The following is a 26435-nucleotide window of genomic DNA, read 5'->3' on the forward strand; positions in this document are numbered from 1 at the left end:
AATGTAAACTTGAAGACAATACCAAAAACCCGAAGCAAAGCGTTATTAGAGCAATTCTATCCCTGAGTTTTTCAACATCCAGAGGAACTGACATTCCCAGTAACAATTCCCAAAGATGCAGCAACTTCCAAAAGCGCCTATTAAACTTTAAAAAACGAAAAAGTGTCCATAGGAGAACTATAAAGACGCAACAGCAAACAGCCAAATAAATGGATTTTGTAAATAAAGACTTAGTGATCTTCTGTTTAGGTACTAAAAATGAGTTCGGTGGATATATTATTATTAAAGCCAGATTATATGATTTTTCATCTGTGTTATCTGACTGATCGTTGATTGAAACAAAATTACAGGTTCTATTCTTTAAACAATTTTTCATTACATCTTTATAACAATTCGACGGATTGTCTAAAGAATAGCATTCCGTTGGATATATTCCTACAAGACTAAAGTTCATTACGTTTGAAATAGTTTTCATCATTTCACTATTCACGTTACTTGAATACAAAGATGTGTATTCAAAGACCTTCATCTCTGCATAAAATCGAAAAACTCTTCAATTATTTCCTCAGAGTTTTCTAGAACAACTACAAAAAGGGTACTTTCATGAAAACTTCGCGAAGTAATTGCAGCTTTAAGCTCCATTGGATCTTGCTGAATGAAGTTTATTATTCTACTTGGCGTAATTTTAATTGCAGCCTGAAAGATTTCGTTTCCTGTATCCAGATTTTCTGTTTGCTCGTCGTGCATTATTATCGTTTGATACGCCTCGAATTCATGTTCCCTTATCTGTTTAAAGATGTCTCCAAATGGTAAGGATTTCACAACACGGATTAGTAGTAATCCTTGAAGTAAAATGATAATTTTTGCCAATTTCGACTTGTACATGGCCATTTTGCCTTTACCGAATCTTAGTGATCACTTCAGAGTGAAAAACCGAAGGTGACTGATTTTTTAGTTATTTGTTTTTGGTAGAAAACTTGGTTGGTTTCTATGTCATTACAGATTCATTATGCTAATGTAATTTCTGTCCACAATTTAGTTTATAGATATTGAATAGATTGTTTTTTTTAACAATCTATTCCATTATTTTGAAGCAATTGAAAATAAAATTAAGTAAAATTATATATTGAATATTTATAATATTTTACTACAGACCAATAACATATTTAAGTAATTGAATTTTTTCTAATAAATTTTCTTCTATTGGGGTTCTTGATTATCCCAGAAAAATTACTTTACAAAATTATCTAATTTTCGAAATTTGTTATTTCGAATTAAAAAAGCCTTAATTTTTTCTACTTCTAACAATAATTTCTTTTTAAGTAACTAAATTTTTGAAGAACTATCATAAAATTATTGCTTAAAAATTAGGGGAGAGTGGGGCAAACCGGCCATACTCTTGTGACTAAACGAATCAACCGATTTCATTTTTCGATGACTTGTTTGAAAGATCATTTAATTGCGCAACTTTTTCCCAGAGGCACCTATACTTTATACCTATACCTATACTTTTTAGTTGCTGTGTTAACTTTAAAAAAATTTGCAAACGGACCGGTTTGCCCCACCCCCTGGGGTAAACCGGCCACCCCATGGGGCAAACCGGTCAGTTGGGTTTTTTATCTACAATATTGCATTTGTATAATCTACAATAACAACAAACATAAAGAATCATGTGAACAATTAACTATAATAATCGTCGTATTCATTCTGTCCAGTCTGTCCACACCTGAAGTTAGTCATGGTTATTTTTTTTTATTCGTTTTGATAGAAAATAGAAATAAAATATAAAATAACAATTTTTTAAGAAAATTTATGCTTTTGTTTTTTATATGTTTTGATAGATAATATTACATTTCTTTATTTTGTTTTTATTTTTTTAATTTAATAATATTATTTTTATTTCTCAAATAATTCAAAAATATTTTTATTAATCTAAAAAAATTATTAATATTATTATATTATTTATTATTTCCTTTGATTCTAAAAAATTAGCAGTTTGTAACAAACATTTTAGAAAATTAACAAATGTAAATCCTGTAAAATGTTTTCTTTTTTTTAATATGAAAAACTTTATTATACTTAACAAAATTTTGACTTCTTCCTTGACTCTAAAGAATATTCTGATTCTCTCTAAAAATGATTAGATACTCCAAAAAATGTTCCATTACATTTTTTACGAATTTCTTTAAACATCAATAACTTCTTTTCTAAATAAATTTTAATCATTACTATTTTCCCACAGGAATAAATTATTTTTAATAATTTTTGAAAAAAGTTCTTCGAGAATTTTAAAATCCATTTGTTTACGAAATTTAAATTATTCAGAAATTCTTCAACTAAATACGAATTAAAAAATAAATACTTCAAATAATTTCAGAAAAAAATTTAATTAAACTTTTTTAAAATAATTAATTCTACAGAATTGTTAGCTATAAGTATGAAAAATACAAATTTCTAAAGAATTTGATTTGGAACCATTTTAAAATTTATTTATTTCTTAAAATTCATGCTATAATGCTTTTAATATTCAATTATTATGTAGAACTTTAACTGAAATTCATTTTGAAATACATTTTTATTAGAGAATTCAATAATTTAAATACAAGAATAAATAATTTATTGAATAATTAAAATTTCTTAAAATTTAAGTCTGATAAAGAATTTTATCAAAACATTTTTAAATTCATTTTTTGAAGGCACAAATATGAAATTTTATGCAAAGTTAGCAAAGCAGTGATATATTTTGTAACTTTCAATTTTTAACGAAATTTTTTAAAAATTTTAAATTATTTTTTGTGATTAAGTAGTTAAGTGATTAAGTACTAGTTTTTATTGTTAATAGGCATTATTATTAATTATCTACTAATACTAGGAGAAACTACACGGGCGTTTTTTTAGCTGTCACCTGTAATAATTTCAAAAGATAACATTTTTGTAATTTTTCATAAAATTTTTCGAAGATTTTTTTATTGAAATTTTGTAAAGATAATCGAACTTCTTTTGAGTAATGATAATAATAATAATAATAAATTAAATACTTTGTTTGGCAGGCGTGATATTTACTACTTATTTATATTATTTATAAAAAAATTTTAAATACAAATTTCATAAAATTCAATTATTTTTTTAATTTTTAAATAAAAAATTATTCCAAAATAATTATTAAAAAATAATTTTTTCTCGATAGTTTTTCAAAAATTAAATTATTTAAGAAAATTAATTTTAAATCTGTAAAGACTAATTATTGTTAAAAACAGGAAGAGTTTGAAATATATAAAATCTTTTCAATGCTCAAGAATAACATTCAGAATTTTCTTATGAATTCTTGAAATTGAATATTATTCCAGCACTTTTGACAAAATTTTCTGACTTTTTCCTGATTTCCCTGAATAAATTTAGAAAAATAGTGATTTTGTGTAGAATTCTTCTGAATAATTGAATTTTTGAATGTTAATGATATGAAAATAATAATAATTAATTTTGACTAGAAAACTATTAGAAACAAAATAACAAAAAAATAATTAATTGTAATTAAATGTAATTTATTTTTGATAATTAATAAGTCAAAAATAATGTAATGAACATATTTTTCATTATCGTCTCATTGGCATTCACGCTTTCATTAATTTTCATGTGACATGTAATGTAAAAATTACATTATTGTTATATATATATATATGTTAGGCTCAAAGACCGAAAACGCTCATTGAGCGAAAATATAGTCCACAACGCGTTGTGGCTCCTTCAAATTGTCCACAACGCGAAATTCGTGTTGTGGCATGGCAAAAAGTGCTCAAAACGCGTTGTGGTAATTTGAAAAGGGCCACAACGCGAAATTCGCTTTGTGGCTGCTACAATATTCGGCCACAACGCATTGTGGTAATTAAGAAATGCCACAATGCGTTCTGGAATCTTTTATATTTGCCATTACGCGTTTTGGTAATTTAGAAATGATAAGAAATAAATAACTGTAGTATTTTTTAAGCAAATAACATATAATTTTATTTACAAATAATTTAAACTATAAATACCCGAAATTAACTTTAAACATAATCATTTGTATTTTATTATTTTGTACTTTGATCTATATTTTTTCATTGTTTTATTTTTACTTGCTTAATTTATATAAAAATAATAAATAACGTACCGTGCTATTCTTTATCAATTCACTTAATTTCTCAAAAAATATTGCCTCTTTATTATCCATTATGAGTTATTAATATTATTGTTAAAATCCTGCACAGCTTTTTAAATTATATAAATGTCACAATATAAATATTACACAAAGACTACAAAAATTTTTAATTAAATCTACTTTAGCAATTACCGATGTGGAAATTTTACTACTGTAACTATTCATTGAATAAAGAAAATTTCAAAGGTATTATAATCGTAGAGGCTAATGACATACTTATAATAGAAAATTGATTAATTAAGTATCAAATAATAAGACAGGTAATTAGTATACACCTTGTTTGCAAGCAACAAAATGTGTTATGATTTTTCTAAATTACCAAAACGCGTAATGGCAAATATAAAAGAATCCAGAACGCATTGTGGCATTTCTTAATTACCACAATGCGTTATATTGTATATTGAAATATTGAAGGGTCTAATGCTCATTGGAAGATAATTATTTTTCATTGAAAGTATATATTTTAATGAAAAAAACATTCTAATTAATAATAATTTTTTTTAAACTCTGATACAATGAAAATATCCTATGGCCGGTTTGCCCCACTGAAAACGGACCGGTTTGCCCCACAGGCTCATTTTGGGAATAAATGTTTGTCAAAAAGAAACGCTTTGCAAATTCATCAAAGTTTTTGGTGGTAAATATTCCTGAGGTGTGTACCTTCAAAACCCAAGACCTAATATTTGGAAATATTACACGATTTCCTCAAAAATTCCTTAAGAAAAAATTCGTAAAAGCGTAGAAAAAAACTAAAAAAAAACTTTTGCTCCCTTCGTCGCACAAACGCAAGCTAAAACTGTCAGATTGAAAAAATAAGGTATACTAAACATGGTTGTTTTAAATTTGTAAGCAACACTTTTTCCAATTTCGCCATTTTGGAAATATTGGGAGGGGTCCGGTTTACCCACCAGGCCGGTTTGCCCCACTCTCCCCTATTTAATGAATAATTTTACTTAAATGTTACTACATTAATTGGATTTTAAAAGAGTTGTATTTACAATTTCTATAAACAGATGCACTTCTTAATTTGAAATTAATTTTTAATATTGCAATTTTAAATGAATTTAATTAAAAATTTTCAAAAACCTAGATTTTTAAAAAAATTCTTCTAAAATTAGCTGAATTTTTTAATAGGGGAGAGTGGGGCAAACCGGACCCCTCCCAATATTTCCAAAATGACGAAATTGGAAAAAGTGTTGTTTACAAATTTAAAACAACCATGTTTAGTATACCTTATTTTTTCAATCTGACAGTTTTAGCTTGCGTTTGTGTGACGAAGGGAGCAAAAGTTTTTTTTTTAGCTTTTTTCTACACTTTTACGAATTTTTCCTTAAGGAAATTCTGAGGAAATCGAGTAATTTTTCCAAATATTAGGTCTTGGGTTTTGACACCATAAGATATTTCCATTGAATTAAAGTTTGATAAAAATTATTTTTAAATAAAATGTTTCTTTCATTAAAATATTTACTTACAATGAAAAATAATTGTCTTCCAATAAGAATTGAACCCTTTAATATTGTTTCTCTGATAATAACAAACATTTTTATTTTTTTATTAAAAAAAATATTTATTTAATTAAAATTCAATCCCGTATTATTATTTTCATTACTACAACCATTGTTTACATGATTCTTTATGTTTTTTATAATTGCAGATTATGTAAATGCAATATTATAAATAAAAAACCAAACGGTCCGGTTTACCCCAGGGGGTGGGGCAAACCGGACCGTTTGCAAAATTTTTTAAAGTTAACACAGCAACTAAACAATAAAAGATAAAGTATAGGTGCCTCTGGGAAAAAGTTGCGCAATTAAATGATCTTTCAAACAAGCCATCGAATAATGAAATCGGTTGATTCGTTTAGTCACAAGAGTCAAAAAACCGTTTTAGTTAAAAACACTAAGACAAATTAAATTTTGAAGCAATTACAAATAATTGGAGAAATTCAATTATTTACAAATTATTTTCATAAATTATTATTCAATTATTATCATAAATAATAACATTTTTTACAGGGATTCAATTATTTTCATAAATACATAATAAAACTCATATAGCAGACTTTCAATTATTTTTAATACAATTTCAATGGAATTCCTTTAATTATTCATAAAAATTTTATTAAAATTTATCAATGAAATTCAATTATTTTCAATGTCTACTCTATTTCAATAAAATTTCACAAAAGAATTCAATTATTTAAAAAGAAATTTTTTATAAAATTCTTCTCAAGAATTCAATTATATATTTTCAAAAGTAATATATGTTAAAAAATTTACAAAAAATCTCGTCAAAATTTCAATTATCTTTCTAAATAATAAAATTCTTCTCTGAAATTTAATTAATTTTAAAAATTTTAATAAAATTCTTGAAAAAAATCCAATTCTTTAGAGAAATAAAATTCTTTAAATAGGTAGGGGAGACTGGGGCGAAAGGTTAAACTGTGAAAACAGTTAAAATTCATTATCTTTCGAACGGAAATAGTTAGAGCATTGCAATTTTAATTATAGAAGGGTGTTATCACCCTAAATAAATGCCCGGAGTTATGTGACATTCTGCTAATTTTTGTGGTGTCCATATTTAATTTTTTTTCACCCTACTTTTGAAAATTTTTTCGTAAAAGAAAATATCAACTTTTAAGTATATTTTTTGCATTTATTCTCACCGCGATTTTTTTACTTCATTATTTGGGTCCCTTGAAGAGATACCTAAAGGTATTTGCTTTAATTTAATGTACGTTGTACTTACTCGCTACTTTATCAGTGAAAAATTTCCAGAGCGGTAATCTCCATGCTCTGTCCCCACTAAGAGTTCCAGAATTTTTGATTGCTTCAAATAATTCGGTATTATTTGAAAATACTCCAGTGGCTGCCGATCCCAATGCTATTTGCACAGCGCCAGTCAAAGTTGCAACATCCACAATGAATCTAAGCAGAAAATCAATTCATTAGTTATTACTCTCAAAATTTTAAGGCTTGAAATAAAATTTTTTTCAATTTTACTTTGTAAATTAATTTCAATTAATATTATATTGATTAATTAAACATTAATTGAATTAATTAATATTATATTGATTAATTAAACATTATTTGAATTAATTAATATTATATTGATTAATTAAATAATAATTGAATTAATTAATATTATATTAATTGAAATTTGGATTAATCTTGTGTATTTTTTCAAATGTGCAAAGAAAGCGAAATAATATTTTTGTAAAAAATGGCAATTACTTGGGATTGAGTTCATGAGCGTAACACAGAGCGTCAGCGAGAATAAGTCGACCCTCAGCGTCCGTGTTATCGACAATAATCGTTTTTCCATTCATGGCAACAACTAAATCTCCAGGCTTGGTAGCGTGACCCGATGGCAAGTTTTCCGTTAAGGGAATCAAACCGAGGATGTTCTTTTCGAGCTTTAATTCGGCTGCAGCTTTTATGGCAGCAACGACACAAGCTGCACCTGCCATGTCCGCTCTCATTTCTGACATTGACGCGCTAGACTGAAAAAAATCACAATATTACAAATTTTAACTGCTCAACCATTTTCATATTTTTTAAAATTATGTATATTTGTATCCAGATACTTGAAGCAAGTTTAAAAATCGAGATTCTAAAATATAAATAGTGAATAAATGTTTTTTTAAGAATTACGGGGCTCGAACCAGTGAAAGTATTTAAATTTAAAAATACGGAATTTACGGACCAAAAATTAAAAATTACGGACCAATTATTACTGACAAAAATATAAGCAGTCCGAGTTAAATAAGAGAACATTTTACTTAAAACTATAAATTAAATTTTTCCATAACTATAAAACATGAAGATATCGATTTCTTCATGTTTTATAATAATTAAAGATGACCGAGTGATAAAATCATTATTTTATATTATAAGAATATTGTTAAACTTTTTTAAACAATTATTTTAAATAATTTTCGAAAAAGTTCTTTGACAATTTTCAAATTTATTTGTTTACAACTTTACTTTTCAATTTTACCGAAAATTTCGATTATTCGTAAATTCTTCAATTAAATATATATTAAAAAATAACAACTTCAAAAAATTCAATTAAACCTTTCAAAAAAAATTAATTTCACAGAATTGTTAGATAAAATTTAAATTTTCGAAGATTTTAATTTAAAACCTTTTCAGAATTCAATTATTTCTAAAAATTCATGCTCTTATATTCAATTATTAATATTCAAATATTATCTACAAAATTTTAACTGAGATTTATTTTTAAAACAATTTTTATAAGAAAATTCACCGAGAATTCAATTATTTAAATACAAAATTTTAACTGAAATTCATTTTTAAATCAATTTTTATTAGAAAATTCAACAAGAATTTAATTATTTAAATACAAAAATTAATAACTTATTGGATAATTGAATGTTTCTTTAAATTAAATTCTCATAAAGAATTTTATAAACAAATTTTGAAATATTTATTTATTTAAATTTAAATAATTGAATTCTTTTGAAGAATTGCAATAAAATTTTTGAGAATAGTTAATTGAATATTAATTATAATTATTTTATTAAAATGCCTCAAAATAATTGGATTTTCGGAAATAATTTTGTTATTTATCGAATTGAAATTTTGCAATGAGTTCTATTATTTAAAAAAATAATTGAATCATTGTAAAAAATTTTATTATTTATAAAAATAATGAAATTATTGCGTAGAAATTTATGAAAAATTTGTAAATAATTGTGAAATTTTTATTGTTTTAGAAAAATAATTAAATGTTTGCGGAGAATTTTATTAAGATTTTTTTAAATAATTGAATTCTAGCGAAAAATTTTATAAAATTCATTTTAAAATAATTGATTTTTTTCAAAAAATTTTATGAAAACTGTGTTTGAAAATTTAATTAAATTTTTGTGAAAATTTTATTATTTATGAAAATAATTAAATTCCTAAAAAGAATTTTATTATTTTACGAAAATAATTGAATCCCTGTAAAAATTTTATATTATTCATAAAAATAGTTGAATTGTTGCAAAAAATTTTTTTAAAAAAAATTTGCAAATCATTGAATTCTTGCACAGAATTTTATCAAAAAATAAATTTGATGATAATTGAATTTCTTCGAAGAATTTTATTATTTATGAAAATAATTGGATTTTTGGGATGAATTTTATTACAATTTTTCAGAATCATAATTAAATTATTTTGAATAATTTCTTTGAATTTCTTTAAAATAATAAAGTTTCTTTAATTATAATTTTAATTGAAAATTTTGAAAGTAATTGAATTTTATATGAATAATTTCTTTCAAGTTTTTACAATAATCGTGTTTCTTAATAATTGAACCTAAACATTTCATTCTTCAATTTTATTAAAATTTTTAGAAAATAATTGAACTCTTTCGAAAACTTTCTTTAATTTATTGAAAATACAATCGAATTTGTTGATAATTGTATTGAAAATAATTGAATTCCTGAGAAGAATTTTATTATTTATGAAAAATAATTTAATTCTTACGATGAATTTTACTACTTAAAAAAATAATTAAATTGCTTCGAAGAATTTATTAAAATTTTAGAAAATAATTGGATTCTTTCGAAAAATATTATTAAAATTTTTTTAAAAAATTGAATTCTTTCATGAAATTTTTTTAAAAGTTGTATAAAAAATATTCGAATATTTGCAAAGAATTTTACTAGATAGATAGATAGATTTATTTCATTGTATACCCTATACAGAGTTTTTACAATTTATGTTTTAACACTAAATACAAATATTATATGTTTACATCTCGCCTCTGATTTTCTTTTCTACTATTTTAAAAAATTCACACAACTCTTCAACCACACTCGTTCCGACCAATGTCTCGATTAATAAATCTTTTGCAAAGAATTTTACTATTAAATTTATAAAAATAATTGAATGCCTTTGAAGAATTTTGTTATTTCTCTAAATTGAATTTTTTCAAGAATTTTATTAAAATTTTTAAAAATAATTGAATCTCAGAGAAGAATTTTATTAGGTATTTATAAAAATAATTGATACTTTGATGAGAATTTCTAAAAATTTTCGAACAGAATTGAAATTTCTTTGAAGAATTTTATTACTTTTGAAAATAATTGAAATTTTGTAATTATTTGTAACTTCTCAAAAATTCTCCAAATTATATCGTTAAATTTACGAACTTTTCTTGCTTTTTCAATCAAATTAAAATTACGAACTTTACGGAACTTTTTGTTTTAAAAACTGACTTTTACGGACTTTAAACAAATTTACGGACCTAGTTCGAGCCCTGTTTAATTATAAATATTTGTTATAAATAATTGTTATAAACAAATACTAAGTACATGGAATATTACAATAATTTTGTTCATTTTGACCGAAACATGCTTCTTGGGAATTTTTATGGTTACTAATTAGAAAGTTAAAATCAAAGTGTTAAAAATCAAAATGGCGGATCCAATATGGCAGACTAAATACAGCAATAAGTAGGGGAAAGTCGAATTTTTTGAAAATAATGGAAAAAGGTGAAAAATTAATACAATCCGAGGCTTAAATAATAAAAATTATTGAAATAATAATTGATACCTTGAGGGAAATTCCACCAGAATCGAAGGTAACGCCTTTACCAACGAAAGCAATTGGGGGATCGGAACCTCCTTTATAGGAGATTTCAAGGAACTTCGGCTCCTCACAACTTCCTCGAGCCACACTTAGGAACGAGCCCATTTTTTTATTTTCTGCCCATGCTTTGTCGTGAACCTGAACTGAAACTCCAACGCTCTTAAGAACTTTCGTCACTTCCTCCGAAAATATCGTAGGAGTCATTAAATTGGCAGGTGTATCGGAAAGTTTTCTCGCCCAATTTTGAGCTTCCGCCTTTATCTGGCCTATTTTCCATTCTTTCCTTTAATGAACAAAGAGAGAACTTATCAAAAAGTGATAATGCATTTTCTGGACTAGTCAAAAGTGATTATCAGTTTTTTTATTGTTTTTCTAATCAGCACCAGTGTGTACTTACTCCTCTTCGTTTCCGTAGAGAGAAACTTTTGGCAGTGTTTTCCTCTTGTCCTTGGCCTTGTATTCCTGGAAAGTCCAGGTAGAAATTATTGAACCTTCCGCAGCAGCTTCCGCATCTCCTAAAGTTTCTACACTAATGTCCTGAATTTCCACGGCCTCTAACGCTCGGCATCCAGCTAAACATAATTAAACACTACTTTCTATATTAGAAGAACAACAATTATTTAAGGATTAATAGTTAGATTAAGGGGAGTTTTATATTAACATACAGACTTCGCACTCGATAATTAATTTTAAAAAAGTAGCAAAAAGTAGCTTTCAAACTAAAAAAACAAGTTAAAAAGTTGCTATCGAAAAATTAAAATCGACGACCAAAAAACTTGTTATAGACACTTCACAAAACTGACAAAACAGGGTTGTCACAAATATTTAATTTTAACTTTTCCTGACTTTTCCCTGATTTCCAGTCCAAATTTTCACTTTTTCCCTGACCCTAAAGAATATTCTGATTTACTTTAAAAATTATTAGTTACTCAAAAAAAGTGCTTTATTACATTTATTTACAAATTTCTTTAATTGTAAAATTATTCAAAAACATCAATAACTTCTTTTTTAAATAAATATTTATTCATTATTATTTTTCAGTAGGAATTCAAATTCTTCATAACATTCAAATTCAAACCTTTCTGAAATTCAACAACTAATAAGAATATTATTACAAAACATGAAGAAGGCGATCACTCAGAGTTGAAGACTCGGAATGATCGCCTTCTTCATGTTTTGTAATAATTTAAATCACCATAAAATTTTTCAAAAAAAAAAAATTATTTACAAAAATCCTAATAAAATCCTTTGCAAGAATTCAATTATTTTTAAAAGTAGTAAAATTTCTCAAAAAATTCAGTTATTTAAAAAAAATGTTATAAAATTCGTTGCAATAATTCAATTATTTTCATAAATAATAAATCGATTTTTCGGTAATTCATTTTTAAATCAATTACTTTTGAAAATAATTTAATTCTTCCAACGAATTTTATTCAAGTTTATAAAAATAATTGAATTTCCGTGAAGAATTCTATTATTTATAAAAATAATTGAATTCTTGAAAAGAACTTATTGTTAAATTTTTTTAAATAATTGAATTCTTGGGACGAATTTTATAAAAATCTTTTTAAATAATTGATATTTGTCGAAAAATTTTATGAAATTTTGTATTTTAAATATAATTGAATTCCTGTGAAAGTTTTATTACTTAAGAAAATAATTGAATTGTTTCGAAGAAATTTATTAAAAATTTTGAAAATGATTGAATTTCTGGAATCATTTGTAACTTTTCCAAAATACAATTTCCCTGACCAATTTTACTTTCCCTGACTTTTCCCTGAATTCCTTGACTTCCCTGACCTGTGGCAACCCTGCAAAAAATCCATTCCATACTTTTTATTTTCCTGACTTTTTCCTAATTTTCATCAAAAATATTTACTTTTTTCTTATCCTGCTAATAAATTGAATTCGTGCAACGAATTTTATTCTTCAACAAAGAATTTAAGTATTTATAAAAATTTCTAAATAATTGATTTCTTTCGACTAATTTTATGCAAATTTTAATTTAAATAATTGAATTCCTGAAAAATTTTGATTATTCATGAAAAGAATTGAATTCTTACGATGATTTTTACAACAAATTTTTTAAATAATTGTAATCTGTTTGGAAATTTTATGAAAATAGTATAGGTACATTACAAATTATTGATTTGCTAAAAGTTTTTAAAAATAATTAAATTTTACCATCAATATATTAAAATTTTTGACAATAATTGAATGTCTCTTTGTTATTATATTAAATTTTATTGAAAATAATTGAACTCCTAAAAAGCATTTTATTATAATTATGAAAATAATTGAATACTTGGGAACAATTGTATTAGAATTTTTTAAAATAATTGAATTACCAAGAAGAAATTTATTACTTGTTAAAATAATTGAATTTTTGTGGTGAATTTTGTTATTTATGAAAACAATTGAATTTTCGGGAATAATTTTGTTATTTATCGAAATAATTGAATTCTTTCGAAATATATTATTTATGTAAATAATTGAATTCTTTCGAAATATTATTTATGTAAATAATTGAATTCTTGGAAAGAATTTTATTAAAATCTAAAAGAATGATTGAATTATTTCATTTCAAAAAAATTTTAAAAAGAATTTTAAAAAAAACTTTTTTTTAAATAATTGATTTTTTCGAGGAATTAAAATTAAAATTTTAAGAATCATTACATTTTTTGAGCAATTCCTGTAAAATTGTATTGAAATCCTGCGAAATGAATTTGATTATTTATAAAAATAATTGAATTCGTTAAATTTAAAAATTGAATTTTGATTAATTGAATTCTTGTTAAAATTGTATTATTTATAAAAATAAATGAATAATATTTGCAAAGAGTTTTACCAAAATTTTTTTTCAAAGAATTGAATTCTTTTGGGAAATTTTTCTAAAACAGTAGATAATGAAAATAATCGAATTTCAAAGGAGAAATTTAAAAATAATTAAATTTATAGCAAATAATTAAATTCTTTGCTGAAATTCAATTATTTTAGAAAATTTTTCGCAAGAATTCAATTATTTTTACAAATAATTGAGAACTTGCGAAAATTTTCGAAAATCTCATTAAAATATTGTGAAGAAATTAAAAAAAAATTGTTTAAATATAATTCAATTACTGTAAAAAAGATTTTATTGTTTTTGGAAATAATTTAATTCTTGTCGAGAATTTTGTAATAATTCTTCTAAATAATCGAATTTTTGGTAAATTTGGTAAAAATGGCAATTCAATTCTTCTTAAAATTGTGTTATTATGAAAATAATTGAATTTTTGTAAAGAGTTTTATTGAAATCTTTTTTAAATAATTAATAGCGGTGTGCAAAAAGCTCGAAACCCGAAGCTCGAGCGGGTATTTTCGAGCTTTTCATTTTTCGAGCCGAGCCGAGCCGAGCCTATTCAGTTCGAGCTCGAGCCGAGCTCGGGCCGAGCCGAGCTTTATAAAAAGCTCGAATAATTTCGAGTACTCGAATTTTTCGGGTACCCGAAACTTTCGGGTACTCGAAATTTTCGAGTACTCGATTTGATTCGAGCCCTTGAGAAAATCCAAAATTTTCTACATTAATTTTTAATTAAATTTTTTTTTTCAAAAAAAAAATTTTTTTAATTTAAAAGCTCGAATTCACTCGAGTACTCGAAAATTTCGGTTACCCGAATTCATTCGAGTACCCGAAATATTCGAGTACTCGAGTGAATTCGGGTACCCGAATGTTTCGGGTACTCGAAAATTTCGGGTACCCGATACATCGAGCCCGGCTCGGGCTCGGCTCGGCTCGACTCGAAAAAATTGCGGCCCGGCTCGGCTCGGCTTTTCGAGCTTTTTGCACACCTCTAATAATTAAATTCTTTTGGAAAATCCTTCTAAAATAGTAGATATTGAAAATAATTGAATTTCAGCAAAGAATATCATTATTTTTAAAAATAATTGAATTCTTGCGAACAATTTTATTGAAATATTTGAAAATAATTGAATTATTGCGAAAAATGTTATTAAAGTATTTAAAAAGAATTGAATTTCTGTGAAAAATTCTTTTTAGAAAATTGAATTTCCATGGAAAATGTTACTATTAGTGAAAATAATTGAATTATTGTGAAGAATTGTAAAAAAATTTTGTTAAATAATTGATTTTTTCGAAATGTTTAGATATTGAAAACAATTGAATTTGGAATATTTTTTGAAAATAATTGAATCGTTTTAAAGAATTTGATTATAATTTTTGAGAATAGTTTTTTGATTTCTAGTATAGTAGCGAATTTAATTTTAAAGTAGTGGGAAATTTCAAAAAAAAAAAAACAGAAATAGTAACTTTTAGAAATATTATACCTTTTTTGAAGCTAATTTTCATTTTGATTTTTTATTAAAATCGTTGAGAATTCAATTATTTTGAAAATTTGCAAATTAAAATTTTTCAAAATTTAATGTTGAAAATTTGTAATGAAATACTTAAAAAAATCAATTATTTGCATTTCGTGTGACAAATGAAGATAAAAAAATTTGCAGTACTTTAACCCCTTAAAAAGTAGAAAATTTTCATGTAGGTAATTATAAATGTTCAGCGAGCATTATATTTTAGTGGAAAAAATATTTTGAAAAATAAGATCACCAGCAGCAGCCACGCGAATATTCTCCTTTCCTTCGTGAATTTCCTCAAGATCATTAATGCCAGCGTTATGTTTCCCGAGACCAACAACAGCAACAGCCGTGAAAGAGTCGTCAAGGCCCCAAAAAACTCTTGTTTGTGCTTTCCTTAATTGTGGGCCAGCTCTAGAAAGAAATTTTTCGATTTTACTTATCTGGGTGTAAAATAATAAATCAAAGAACCTCAAATTATTTAAATTTATTTATTAAAAATCAAATTTTTATCTGAACCAAATTAAATAATTTAGTCGGCTCTAAGTTAAATCTATCTTTTTCTGAGTGTATCTTTATTATTTAAAATGCAATTATTGGATATTAAGAGGAAGTTTCGGATACATTTTCAATTGTATTAATTAACTTAGAAAATTTTTTTTTATTATAGCAAATTTTTGTAATGAATTCAATGATCATAAAAAAATTACTAAAAACAATTTTTTGACTATAAAAAAAGTATTTTTTAAAAAGTTTTATAAAAAGCTGAAGAAAAAAATTTGTCTCGTCTGAAATCATTCAGAAAAAAGAATTTTAAGTCTATTATGCTGATGTCTAAAATCTAAATGAAATTAGGATTAGAATTACATAAAAAAACATTTTGTTAACACTGAATCACGAATTTATTATTTATGCATACAATGAAGTCTAATGCTTCTGGACATTGAACAAATACATTATTTGCGCATTTAAAATACAATCTAAAAATATACTATTTTTTAAATTTAAGTTAGAATTTATTTTCTTTTTTGAATTTTGCTATAAATTCTTGTAGATTTATCTCTTTCTCTCTCTTTCTTTTTTTCTCTTTCGTTTCAAGAAACATTTTCCGTGAATGTGTCAAATACCTACATGTATTTATTAATTTTTTTTTAAAATTAACATTCGCAGAAATGAAGAAAGAATTTCCATGAATAATTGGAACGTATTTACAAATAAGTTTTTCAGATTACAACTGTTGTTGAAATTCTGAAAAGCTCAACGATGAAATTTTTCTTTTTTCAAGAATTCACTTTTATAAGTCTATACTTACATTGAAATTATTTTTATTTTTATTACAGAGACCACACTTTGAAATTTATATTTACATTTTGATGTTGGCTTTTTAGGTTCTATCTCTCCTCGGTTAAAATAATTATCATTTCATCCAACAACTTAATATCATTACAGTTCAGTCTGAGATTTCTTAAAAAAATAAATAAAAGAAATACAACAATGCAACAGAAGAAACGAATCATTCATTAATTATCTAACTATCTTTAAAGTTAAGCAACACTTTTCTGCGATGATAATCAATGTTTGAATTTTCATTTCTTATTCTAGATATTGTACTTTAAGAATTTACCGATACTACCGCAGAAAGAGAGTAAAAACTATATTAATTTGTATTTTAAGTCTCTTGCACAAGTCATAAAGCGACATCATCATCATCAGCAATAAATTCTCGGCATTTATTGAAGGATTTTGTGTTTCGTGACTTATAAGATTCGATTAAAGTAATTATATTGGAAAAATTAATCTTAACATTTTTTGTCGTTGTTTATCACATTGTGGCCTGCATTTCGTTCGCAGGCTTCGCACTGGATAATTCACTTTCAAAAAGTATCAAAAAGTATCTTAAAGACCGAAAAAAGTAGTGAAAAGTAGCGAAAAATTAAATTTTACGACTTAAAATACTTCTTTTAGTCAATTCACAAAAATTTGATTCAATATTTCCTTGACTTTATCCTGAATACCATCAAAATATCATCAAAATTATTCCCTTTTTTATTAACTTATTCTTTAAAATAAAAGGTTTAAGTATTTCAATTAAATTTAACAAAATTTTCAATAGGTTGAAAATTTAATTTAATCTTTTTAAATTATTTGCGGAAATTTAACTATTTTCAAAAAATTTTAATTACAATTTTTCAAAAAAATAAGTTTTTTTTCATAAATTCTAAATTAAATTATACAAAATTCGAAACAATTTTTTTAAAATAAATATTTAAATACTTATTTATTTTTCCACCAGGGAATAATATTTTAAATCATTTCCATGTAAAAACTTTGTAATTTTAAATTTAACTATTTCTAAAAATTACAACTGTAATTCTTCCAAAAATTCAATAATTTTTTTTTGAATTTTTAAATAAAATTATTCAAAACTTTTATGAAAATAATTTAACACTTGCAATGAATTTTATTAACATTTTTTTAAATAATAGAATTCCTGTAAAGAATTTTATCATTTGTAAAATTATTGAATACTTGCAAAGAATTTTATTAAAATTTCGTTAAATAATAGAATTTTTTTGAAAAATTTTTAAAATAATTGAATTTTTACGATAAATTTAAAATTGCATTAAAAATATATAAATTCTTATAAACAAATTTTATTTAAATCACTAAAATAATAGAATTCTATACGCAACATTTTTCTAAATAATTGAAGTTTTGATTGAATTTTATAAAAATTGTATTTTAAATAATTGAAATTATGAAATTAATTCAATTGTTGCCTAGAATTTTTCTAAAAGTCTTTTAAATAATTAAATTTTTACTTAAATTTTATAAAAATTATATTTTAAACAATTAAATTCCTGGTAAAATTGTATTATTTATGAAAATTATTGAATGTTTGCCAAGAGTTTTATTGAATTTTTTTTTTAATAATTGAATTTTTGGTAAAATTTTATAAAAATTGTATTTTAAATAATTGAATTCCTTTTAAAATTGTGTAATTTATGAAAATAATTGAACGTTTGCAAAAAGATTAATCAAATTTGTTTCTAAATAATTAAATTACTGTGAAAAATATTTATTTCTTGTGGAAATAATTGAATTCTTGTCAAAAATTTTATAAAAAAGTTTCTAAATAATTGAATTTTTCTTAAATTTTACAAAAGTTGTAATTAAAATAAATGAATTTCTTTTAAAATTGTGTTAATTATGAAAGTATTTGAATGTTTATAAAGAGTTTTATCAAAATTTTTTTTAATTAATTGAATTCCTTTAGAAAAATTTTCTAAAATAGTAAATTAGAAATAATTGAATTTCAGCGAAGAATTTCATTATTTGTAAAAATAATTGAACTCTTGAGAAAAATTTTCTGAAAATAATTGAATTTTTGCGAAGAATTTTCATAAATTTTTTTAAATAATTGAATTACTATGAAAAAATGTATTTTTTGTGGAAATACTTGAATTCTTGCAAGAATTTTATAATAATTTTTTCAAATAATTAAAATTTTTACTTCAATTTTATAAAAATTGTATTTGAAATAATTGAATTCCTGTCGAAAATGTGTTATTTATGAAAATAATTTTCATTATTTGTAAAAATATTTGAATTCTTGCAAAAAATTTTCGAAAATAATTGAATCATTACGAAGAATTTAAAACAAAAACTTTTACATAATTGAATTACTGTAAAAAATTTCTTTTATTTGTGAAAATAATTGTATTCGTAAAGAAAAATTAAATTTTAATTTTTCTAAATAATTGTAATTTTTTGATAAATTTTTATAAAAATTATATTTCAAATAATTGAATGCTTGCAAAGAATTTCATTATTTGTAAAAAAAATTGAATTCTTGAGAAAAATGTTCTTAAAATTTAAGTAAGTAATTGAATTATTGCGAAGAATTATAATTTTTTTTGAAACAATTGAATTACTGTGAAAAAAAATTATTTTTTGTGGAAACAATTTAATTTTTTTGTTAAATTTTATAAAATTCGTATTTTGAATAATTGAATTCTTGTTAAAATTGTGTTATTATGAAAATAATTGAATGTTTGCAAAGAACTTCATTATTTGTAATAGTGATTGAATTCTTGCGAAAAATTTTCGAAAATAATTGAATTATTACGAAGAATTTTATTAAAAATTTTTTAAATAATTAAATTTCTATGAAAAAATTCTGAAAATAATTGGATTCTTGACTATAATTTTATAAAAAATTTAAATTATTGAATTTTTTGTAAATATTATAAGAATTGTATTTCAAATAATTAAAATCGAAATTTTTTAAAAATAATTGAATTTTTTTTTCGAAATTCTAAAATAGCAGATATGAAAATGAATTTCGAAATTTTTTTGAAAAGAATTGAATTGTTTGAAAGAATCTTATATCAATATCTTTAATTGTTGATAAGAATTTTATGAAAATATTTTTTTTATTTCAGCTATTAGCGATTTTAAAGTAGTGGAAATTTTGAGAGAAAGAAAAAAGTAGTTGTCAGTGTCAGAAATTTAAAAAAAATTGTCTAAATAGTAGCTAATCGTAAAGAAAAAGTAATAAATAGTTAATAGTAGGTTTTAGTAGTTGAGTGCGAAGCCTGCTTTCGTTAAATGAGGCTTTAAATTTTTAATAATTAAGGCCTTACTAATTGGCTTCAAATTCATTGCGTCTTTAAAGCACAAAGTTCCAGTACAAGCGTACTTTGTAAGAAACGAAAAGAAGAACTTGGAAATAATGCCTAAAAATTCTCTAAATCGTTTCCCATTTCCATCTTCTCTTTTAGACAAGTTCCAAAATTTTAATCAATCCCTGCGAATTGGCAGCGACAATGACATTGGAATTCTGTCGCCAGCAAACTGCCGAGACGAATTCATTGAGATCCTCCTCCCTCCTCTCCTGGAATTCCAAGAGACTTCTCGCCGGTCCGAATTTGTAGGACAAAAGCTGCTTGGACAGTCTTTTGTAGTAGACGTAGACGGCATTGTTCTCCGAACCGCTGACAATGTAGTCCCCATCGGTCGCGAGGCCGACAAAGTTCTTCTCGTTCACGTGTCCGACGAACGATCGCAGATAATGGGGATTGTTGATGTTCCACATCTTTAGCTGGGAGTCGGTGCTCGCCGACACGATTTCCTCCTTGTTCAGGAACTTGACGTAGGAAACAGCCTTTCGATGTCCCTTGAAAACGCAGAGCGCCTCCTTCATGTTCCTCAAGTCGTAGTAGTGCACACAATGATCCGCGGAGCCGAACGCCAAATGGTGCGAACTCTGTGGGTTGAACTTGACGCAACAGACGTTGGCCTTAGCGTCCAGGGAGGCGAACGAGTAGTCCATGTTCAGGGACCAGAGCTTGACCCGCGCGTCGTCCGAGCCAGAGGCGATCAGCCGACTGTCCATGTTGTTGAAGTCCACGGACCAGCAGCGCTTCTCGTGCTCGTGGAAGACCTTCGTCTTCTGTCCCGCCTCCGTGTCCCAAACGGCCACGATCCCCTCGTAGTCGGACGAGACTAATTTGTTCTTGTGGTACGAGTTCCAGGAGATGCACGAAATCTTCGAGTCCGAGACCATCTGAACACAGGGGTAGTGGATGTCGACAGTGTCGCGGATCACGGCCCCATAGTCGAAGATCTTTATCCGTTTCGTCACGCCCGCAATCGCGAAGAATTCGTTGTCCTTATCGAACTCGATACTCGAGACAATGGTCGGATTGTTAAAGATCTCCCAGGAGTAATTCAGAGTCGCCAAAGGTCTTAGGGAATTGTACCTCGAGAACTTTACCAAATTCTCCCTAAATATGTCGAGTCCAGAACTCGTCTGCGACAGAGGATCTTGACTCTGAGTCCTTGGGTTGAACAAATGCTCCTTGGCCCTAGTGTCAAAGTAGCATTGCACAAAGTCGTCAAAATGCGCATGCATCCTCTTCCTCCGGATCGCTAGGGACGAACTAAGCGTCTCGCCATCGCTCTTCACCATATTCGAATCAATATTATTTATCATATTAATCATCTCCTTCCTGATATCGGATATTTGCTCCGAGTCATTCGCACCAGAAGCCTTCAAACTCTCCACCCGCGGACAGTTCATCTGCACGTCTCTGAGAATACTCTCGACAATTTCCATGTCCTTTTTGATGAGCGTAATCTCGTTGTGCAACTGTCGATCCCGCTCCTCCTTCTGCTGAAGAACATTCTGCAGGAACTCGTGCAGAAGCTTATTCTGCGCGGCGCACGACTCCGCCTCTAGCAACTGCTTCCTTTGTATAAGCACCTCGAGCATTACGTTCACATCCGGAAGGGTTAGATTCGCACTCTCCGTGGCGACAAAGTCCCGAAGACCATCATTCGGAGGGGCGATCTCAATACCTTTCTTTCCTTCCGAGAAATTCAGTTCCGCGACTCCCTTGATACGAGTCTTGTATTTGGAGACCAATTCATTGAGAAGAAAATTCGGGAATATGTCCTGCTGACCTAGAATATCACTGCACTTCGGACACCTGCCGTTAACCTCAAGCGACTTGGTAATACACCTATAGCAAAAAGTATGTCCGCAGCGCGTAATATGCGCCTCGTCTATCAACTCAAAACAAATAGGACACAGGAAATCGTTGTTCTTGTCCTCAATTGTACCGCCAATTCCATGGAGAACGCTTCCTCCACTACTTCCAGCCTCTCCAGTTGCCATTTTTCGAATATTTTCTATTTTCCTGTCTTAGTTTCACAATGTTTCACAATGTTTCACAATGTTTCACGATTTTCGACAAGGGTTCGATTTTCGAAAATATATTCGTCGTTCATTTGCCAGCAAATAGAATTTTCTTTTTCAATATTTTCTCCGCTTAAGCATGTCTTTTAGTCCCTCCTGAAACAATCAAAATAATGCCAAGTGAGCTTCAAGACTCTCGGAAATGTTTATTATTATTATTATTATTATCAATATTCAAATATGAAAAGAAATAAAAAATGTTAAAAATTAAAAAAGTTTTTAACATCTTTTCACTATGAAAAGAAAATTTTTGTAAAAAAAAAATAATAGAGAATATTATTGAGAGAAAAATTAAAAAGATGATGTAGAAAAACTTATGGAACGATAAGATTTAAGAAAAAGCTCAGGCAGCATTATGACAATTGTTTCAGGCTGAAAATGTGATCGGATTTAATTCGAAAAAAAGAAAATATAAATGTGTGAGGGGATAAGTTTTGCCGGTGCTAAAAAAGCGTCAAGTCGGATGATTACATTGTTCGATGCTGTATTTGACCTTTAAATAATAATTCTAGTCATTTTCGATAGATTTTTTCACGAATTTGCAATAAAGAATTTTCAGCATGTCAAGTTCTTGAGAAAATTAATGTTGAAAAAAATATGTTTTTGACCATCTTTCATTATGAATTATTGGAAATTAAGAATTAGAATTAGAAAACACTACAATAAGATAATTAAAAATTAGCTCTTCATTTGCATTCTATTTTGTCATTTTTCTAATGTTTAGCATCGTGCATATCCAGCAAGGATTAAGAAAAAAATTCGCTGGGTTATTACTAACTTTATTTCTGCTTTTTGGGACAAAAATGTGGTTACTAACATATTTAACTTCAATAAATTAATATGAAATGTTTTTTTCACATCAAATTTAAATTTATTTGATTTCGAACAAAAATAAATCTACAAATGGCTTCAAAAATTTTTATTAGAGTTTTTATGAATAATTAAATTGTTTTGACAAGCTTCTTTCAATTTTTTGAAAATGTTTTTTTTAATAACGTTAGAATTTAATAATCGTTTTTTAAAATAATTTTAATTGAAAATTGAGAAAAAATTGAATTAAACAAAGAATTTTTCCAATTTTTAAAAATAATTTTGTCTGTTTATAGTTATAATTGAGACTTTGATTATTCAATTATATTAAAAATAATTGAATTTCTGCAAAGAATTTTACAATTCGTAAAAGTAAATGAAACCTTCCTAGGAATGTTATAATTATAAAAATTGAAGAGTAGTTCAATAATTATAATTATTGAATAGTAATATAATTTTAAGAAGCCAAAAATTGATTTAAAACGGGGCGCATGATTATTCCCCAAATGTCATTTTTCCGAAATGTCATTTTACCGAACTGCACTTTTGCGAATACTCATTTTTGCGAAAAGCCAATTTTGCGAAATGACACTTTTGCGAATTGTCATTTTTTCGAAAAGCTATTTTTGCGAATTGTCATTTTTGCGAATCGCCATTTTTACGAATTGTCAATTTTCCGAAAAGTTATTTTTACGAATCGCCACTTTTACGAATTGTAATTTTTTCGAAAAGTCATTTTTGCGAATTGTCATTTTTGAGAAATGTCATTTTTGCGAATCACCATTTTTACGAATTGCCATTTTTGCGAAAAATCATTTTTGCGAATTGTCATTTTTGAGAAATGTCATTTTTGCGAATTGTCACTTTTGCGAATCGCCATTTTTACAAATTGTCATTTTTGCGAATAGTCATTTTTGCGAAAAGTTATTTTTACGAATTGTTATTTTTGCGAATTGTCATTTTTGCAAATCGCCATTTTTACGAATTGTCAATTTTCCGAAAAGTCATTTTTGCGAATCGACATTTTTACGAATTGTCAAATTTCCGAAAAGTCATTTTTGCGAATTGTCATTTTTGCGAAAAATACAATAGAAAACTTGTAGGTCTATAAATTCACTGTTGTATTTTTCGCAAAAATGACAATTCACAAAAGTGACAATTCACAAAAATGTCAATTCTTTAAAATGACAATTCGTAAAAATGGCTATTCGTAAAAATGGCGATTCGCAAAAGTGACAATTCGCAAAAATGACATTTCACAAAAATGTCTTTTCGTAAAAATGACAATTCGCAAAAATGAGTTTTCGAAAAATTGACAAATCGTAAAAATGACGATACGCAAAAATGACTTTTCAGAAAATTGACAATTCGTAAAAATGTCCATGCCCAAAAATGACAATTCGCAAAAATAGCTTTTCGAAAAAATGACAATTCGCAAAAGTGTCATTTCGCAAAATTGGCTTTTCGCAAAAATGAGTATTCGCAAAAGTGCAGTTCGGTAAAATGACATTTCGGAAAAATGACATTTGGGGAATAATCATGCGTCCCATTTAAAACTTTAAGACAGGGTGTCTAACAAGGATTAAGAAAAAAATTCTCTGACTATTCCATGACTTTTTCCCTGACATTTTACTAATTCTATTTTTTCTTTCTTGGGACAAAAATATGGTAACTGACATATTTAACAATAAATTAATATCTAATGTTAGAAAGAAACGATAATAAAAATCTTCTAAGTTTTGTTAAATTAAAAATTTTTAGAAATTTCCCTGACTTTCAATGAAATTTTCTGCCATTCCCTGACTTTTCCCTGACCAAAAAAATTCCCTGCCTTTTGCTGACTTCCCTGTCCGTTAGACACCCTGTTAAGAGGGACTTTATATTTTTAAAATAAATTTATAATTATACGGTCACTATAACTTCCATTGATTATTTTCGAAAAATTTAAATAAAATTCTTTATAGGAATTCAATTATCTTTAATTGAATGTAAAGAAATTTCAATTATTTGTTTATAAAAATTCAATTATCTTAAAAACAATAGAATTGAAAAATTTCAAAAATTTTATTTTTCAGAATTTTCAAAATAAAAACTTTGCGAAAATTCAATTTTATAAAAAAATTTTAAGTCTTGTGCTATGTTGTGTATGCAATATGTTGTGCAATTTGCAATTCGAAACTTCGATTTGGCCGATTCGAATTTTTTTTGTCGAGTCGATTAATGTTCGGTTAAAAAAAATGATCTATAAAATGTTATAAAAAAATGATTTTTATTTTTTTTGAAAAAAACATTGTTTTTAGGTTGAAAATACTAAAAACCTTGTTATTAAATATTTTTATATGAAAATTCACTTGTTTATTTTTCAAACTAATTTTAAATTATAATTTTATCATATAATTATTCTGCTCTTTTTACTTTTTATTTTAAAAAATTATGATTTGAAATTATTTAGAAAAATAAACAAGTAAATTTCAGTATAAAAAAATTGAATAACAATGGTACTTTTTTTAGCATTTTCAACCTAAAAACAATATTTAGGGAAAAAAATGCTTTAAAAATAATAAAAATCATTCTTTTCATTCGGTAATTTTTTTGTGAATACAAAAACATATTTTCTACAAAATTACGGATGGATTTTAAAATCTATTAATTTTTAAGAAAAATAAAAATTCAAGAAAAGTCAGAATATTTTCTAACCATTGCTTTCCTCTCTAAAAATTACTATAAAAATAATTTTATTGAAGATTTAAATCATTTTCCTGATATAGTTAAAAATGTAGTCGAAGTCTCCCCTTAAATAAATAAGTATAACCTGGAAATTTAATAAAAAGTTTTTAAATTTTATTCAAATTCTATCTGAAGGAAATCTGGAAATATTATTGTCCATTTTCATTTTTTAACACTAATTTTCTCAAAAAATATGACATGCTTGGGCATTTTCTTTGCAGATTCGTAATCAGCGTGACAAAATCTATCGAAAGTGATCAAAATTATTGACGGGGCAGAAAAAAAATTCATTTTTGTCGGACAGTATTATAATTATTATGGGAATTACATTCCAGAGCGCTAAAGTGGGAAATAAATTACAGAGTGTTGCCAAGTTGTGCTTTCTCAAACTATTTAAGGAATGTTTTTATTGAGAAAAATAAATTGTTGATAGAAAACAGACAAAAAACAGATTTGTAGAATCATTGTCTGAAAAATAATTGTAGCATTTCAATTATCAATTTAAGAATGAAGTGGAAAATTACAGTTTGATTATAAATAAAATTTTATTTTTCTTTCACCATTAAACGTTTTGTTCGATCAAAGTTTAGAATCTTATCTTAGTACCAAGATAACCAAATAATTTACAAAAAAAATTGTAAATTGTCAGTCATCAGATATTAAGGTGCTCGCAAGATTGTTTCATCATGATGACGAATAATTAAATTAATTTATTGTTGAATCTCAAAATTTAGTAGCCTAATTAATAACAAAATTTATCATTAAATTTTCAGGCCTCGGATCGAATTTAAGGCGCAAAAAAGTTCAATAATTTTTTACAATTTTTAACTAAACTTCATTTCTAAATCAATCATTTTTCATAATTCTCCGAAAGTTCTTCAAGAATTCGATTATTTCAATACAAAAATTCAATTTTTTATAATAATTGTAACTGTACTTTTTTTTAAAGTTAAAATTTTCAGAAGATTATAATAAAAACATTCGTAAAATT

At 25.8% G+C, this 26435-nt stretch overlaps 2 protein-coding genes across 2 annotated transcripts in view; both read right to left on the reverse strand.

Moving 5' to 3' along the window:
• Positions 1–26435, reverse strand: part of LOC122507478 (cytosol aminopeptidase-like) — a 32258-nt gene that overhangs the window by 3605 nt on the left and 2218 nt on the right. Inside the window, exons 3-7 of the mRNA XM_043620210.1 lie at positions 15398–15558; positions 11192–11366; positions 10759–11077; positions 7429–7697; positions 6944–7122 (exon numbers count right to left, since the gene is read on the reverse strand). Of these exons, the coding sequence (XP_043476145.1) occupies positions 6944–7122; positions 7429–7697; positions 10759–11077; positions 11192–11366; positions 15398–15558 (1103 nt within the window). The remainder of the gene's footprint in view (positions 1–6943; positions 7123–7428; positions 7698–10758; positions 11078–11191; positions 11367–15397; positions 15559–26435) is intronic.
• LOC122507477 (E3 ubiquitin-protein ligase COP1-like) lies at positions 19476–21997 on the reverse strand. The gene has a single exon (XM_043620209.1). It carries the CDS (start codon positions 21824–21826, stop codon positions 19925–19927), a length of 1902 nt encoding a protein of 633 aa, XP_043476144.1. The 5' UTR covers positions 21827–21997; the 3' UTR covers positions 19476–19924.

This window comes from Leptopilina heterotoma, unplaced genomic scaffold (assembly GCF_015476425.1).
Source record: "Leptopilina heterotoma isolate Lh14 unplaced genomic scaffold, ASM1547642v1 Lhet_47, whole genome shotgun sequence".
NCBI classification, from domain to species: domain Eukaryota; kingdom Metazoa; phylum Arthropoda; class Insecta; order Hymenoptera; family Figitidae; genus Leptopilina; species Leptopilina heterotoma.

Bases quoted from the DNA above. Each gene is read 5' to 3' on its own strand.
- LOC122507477 (XM_043620209.1), bottom strand. From the start codon at position 21,826: ATGGCAACTGGAGAGGCTGGAAGTAGTGGAGGAAGCGTTCTCCATGGA.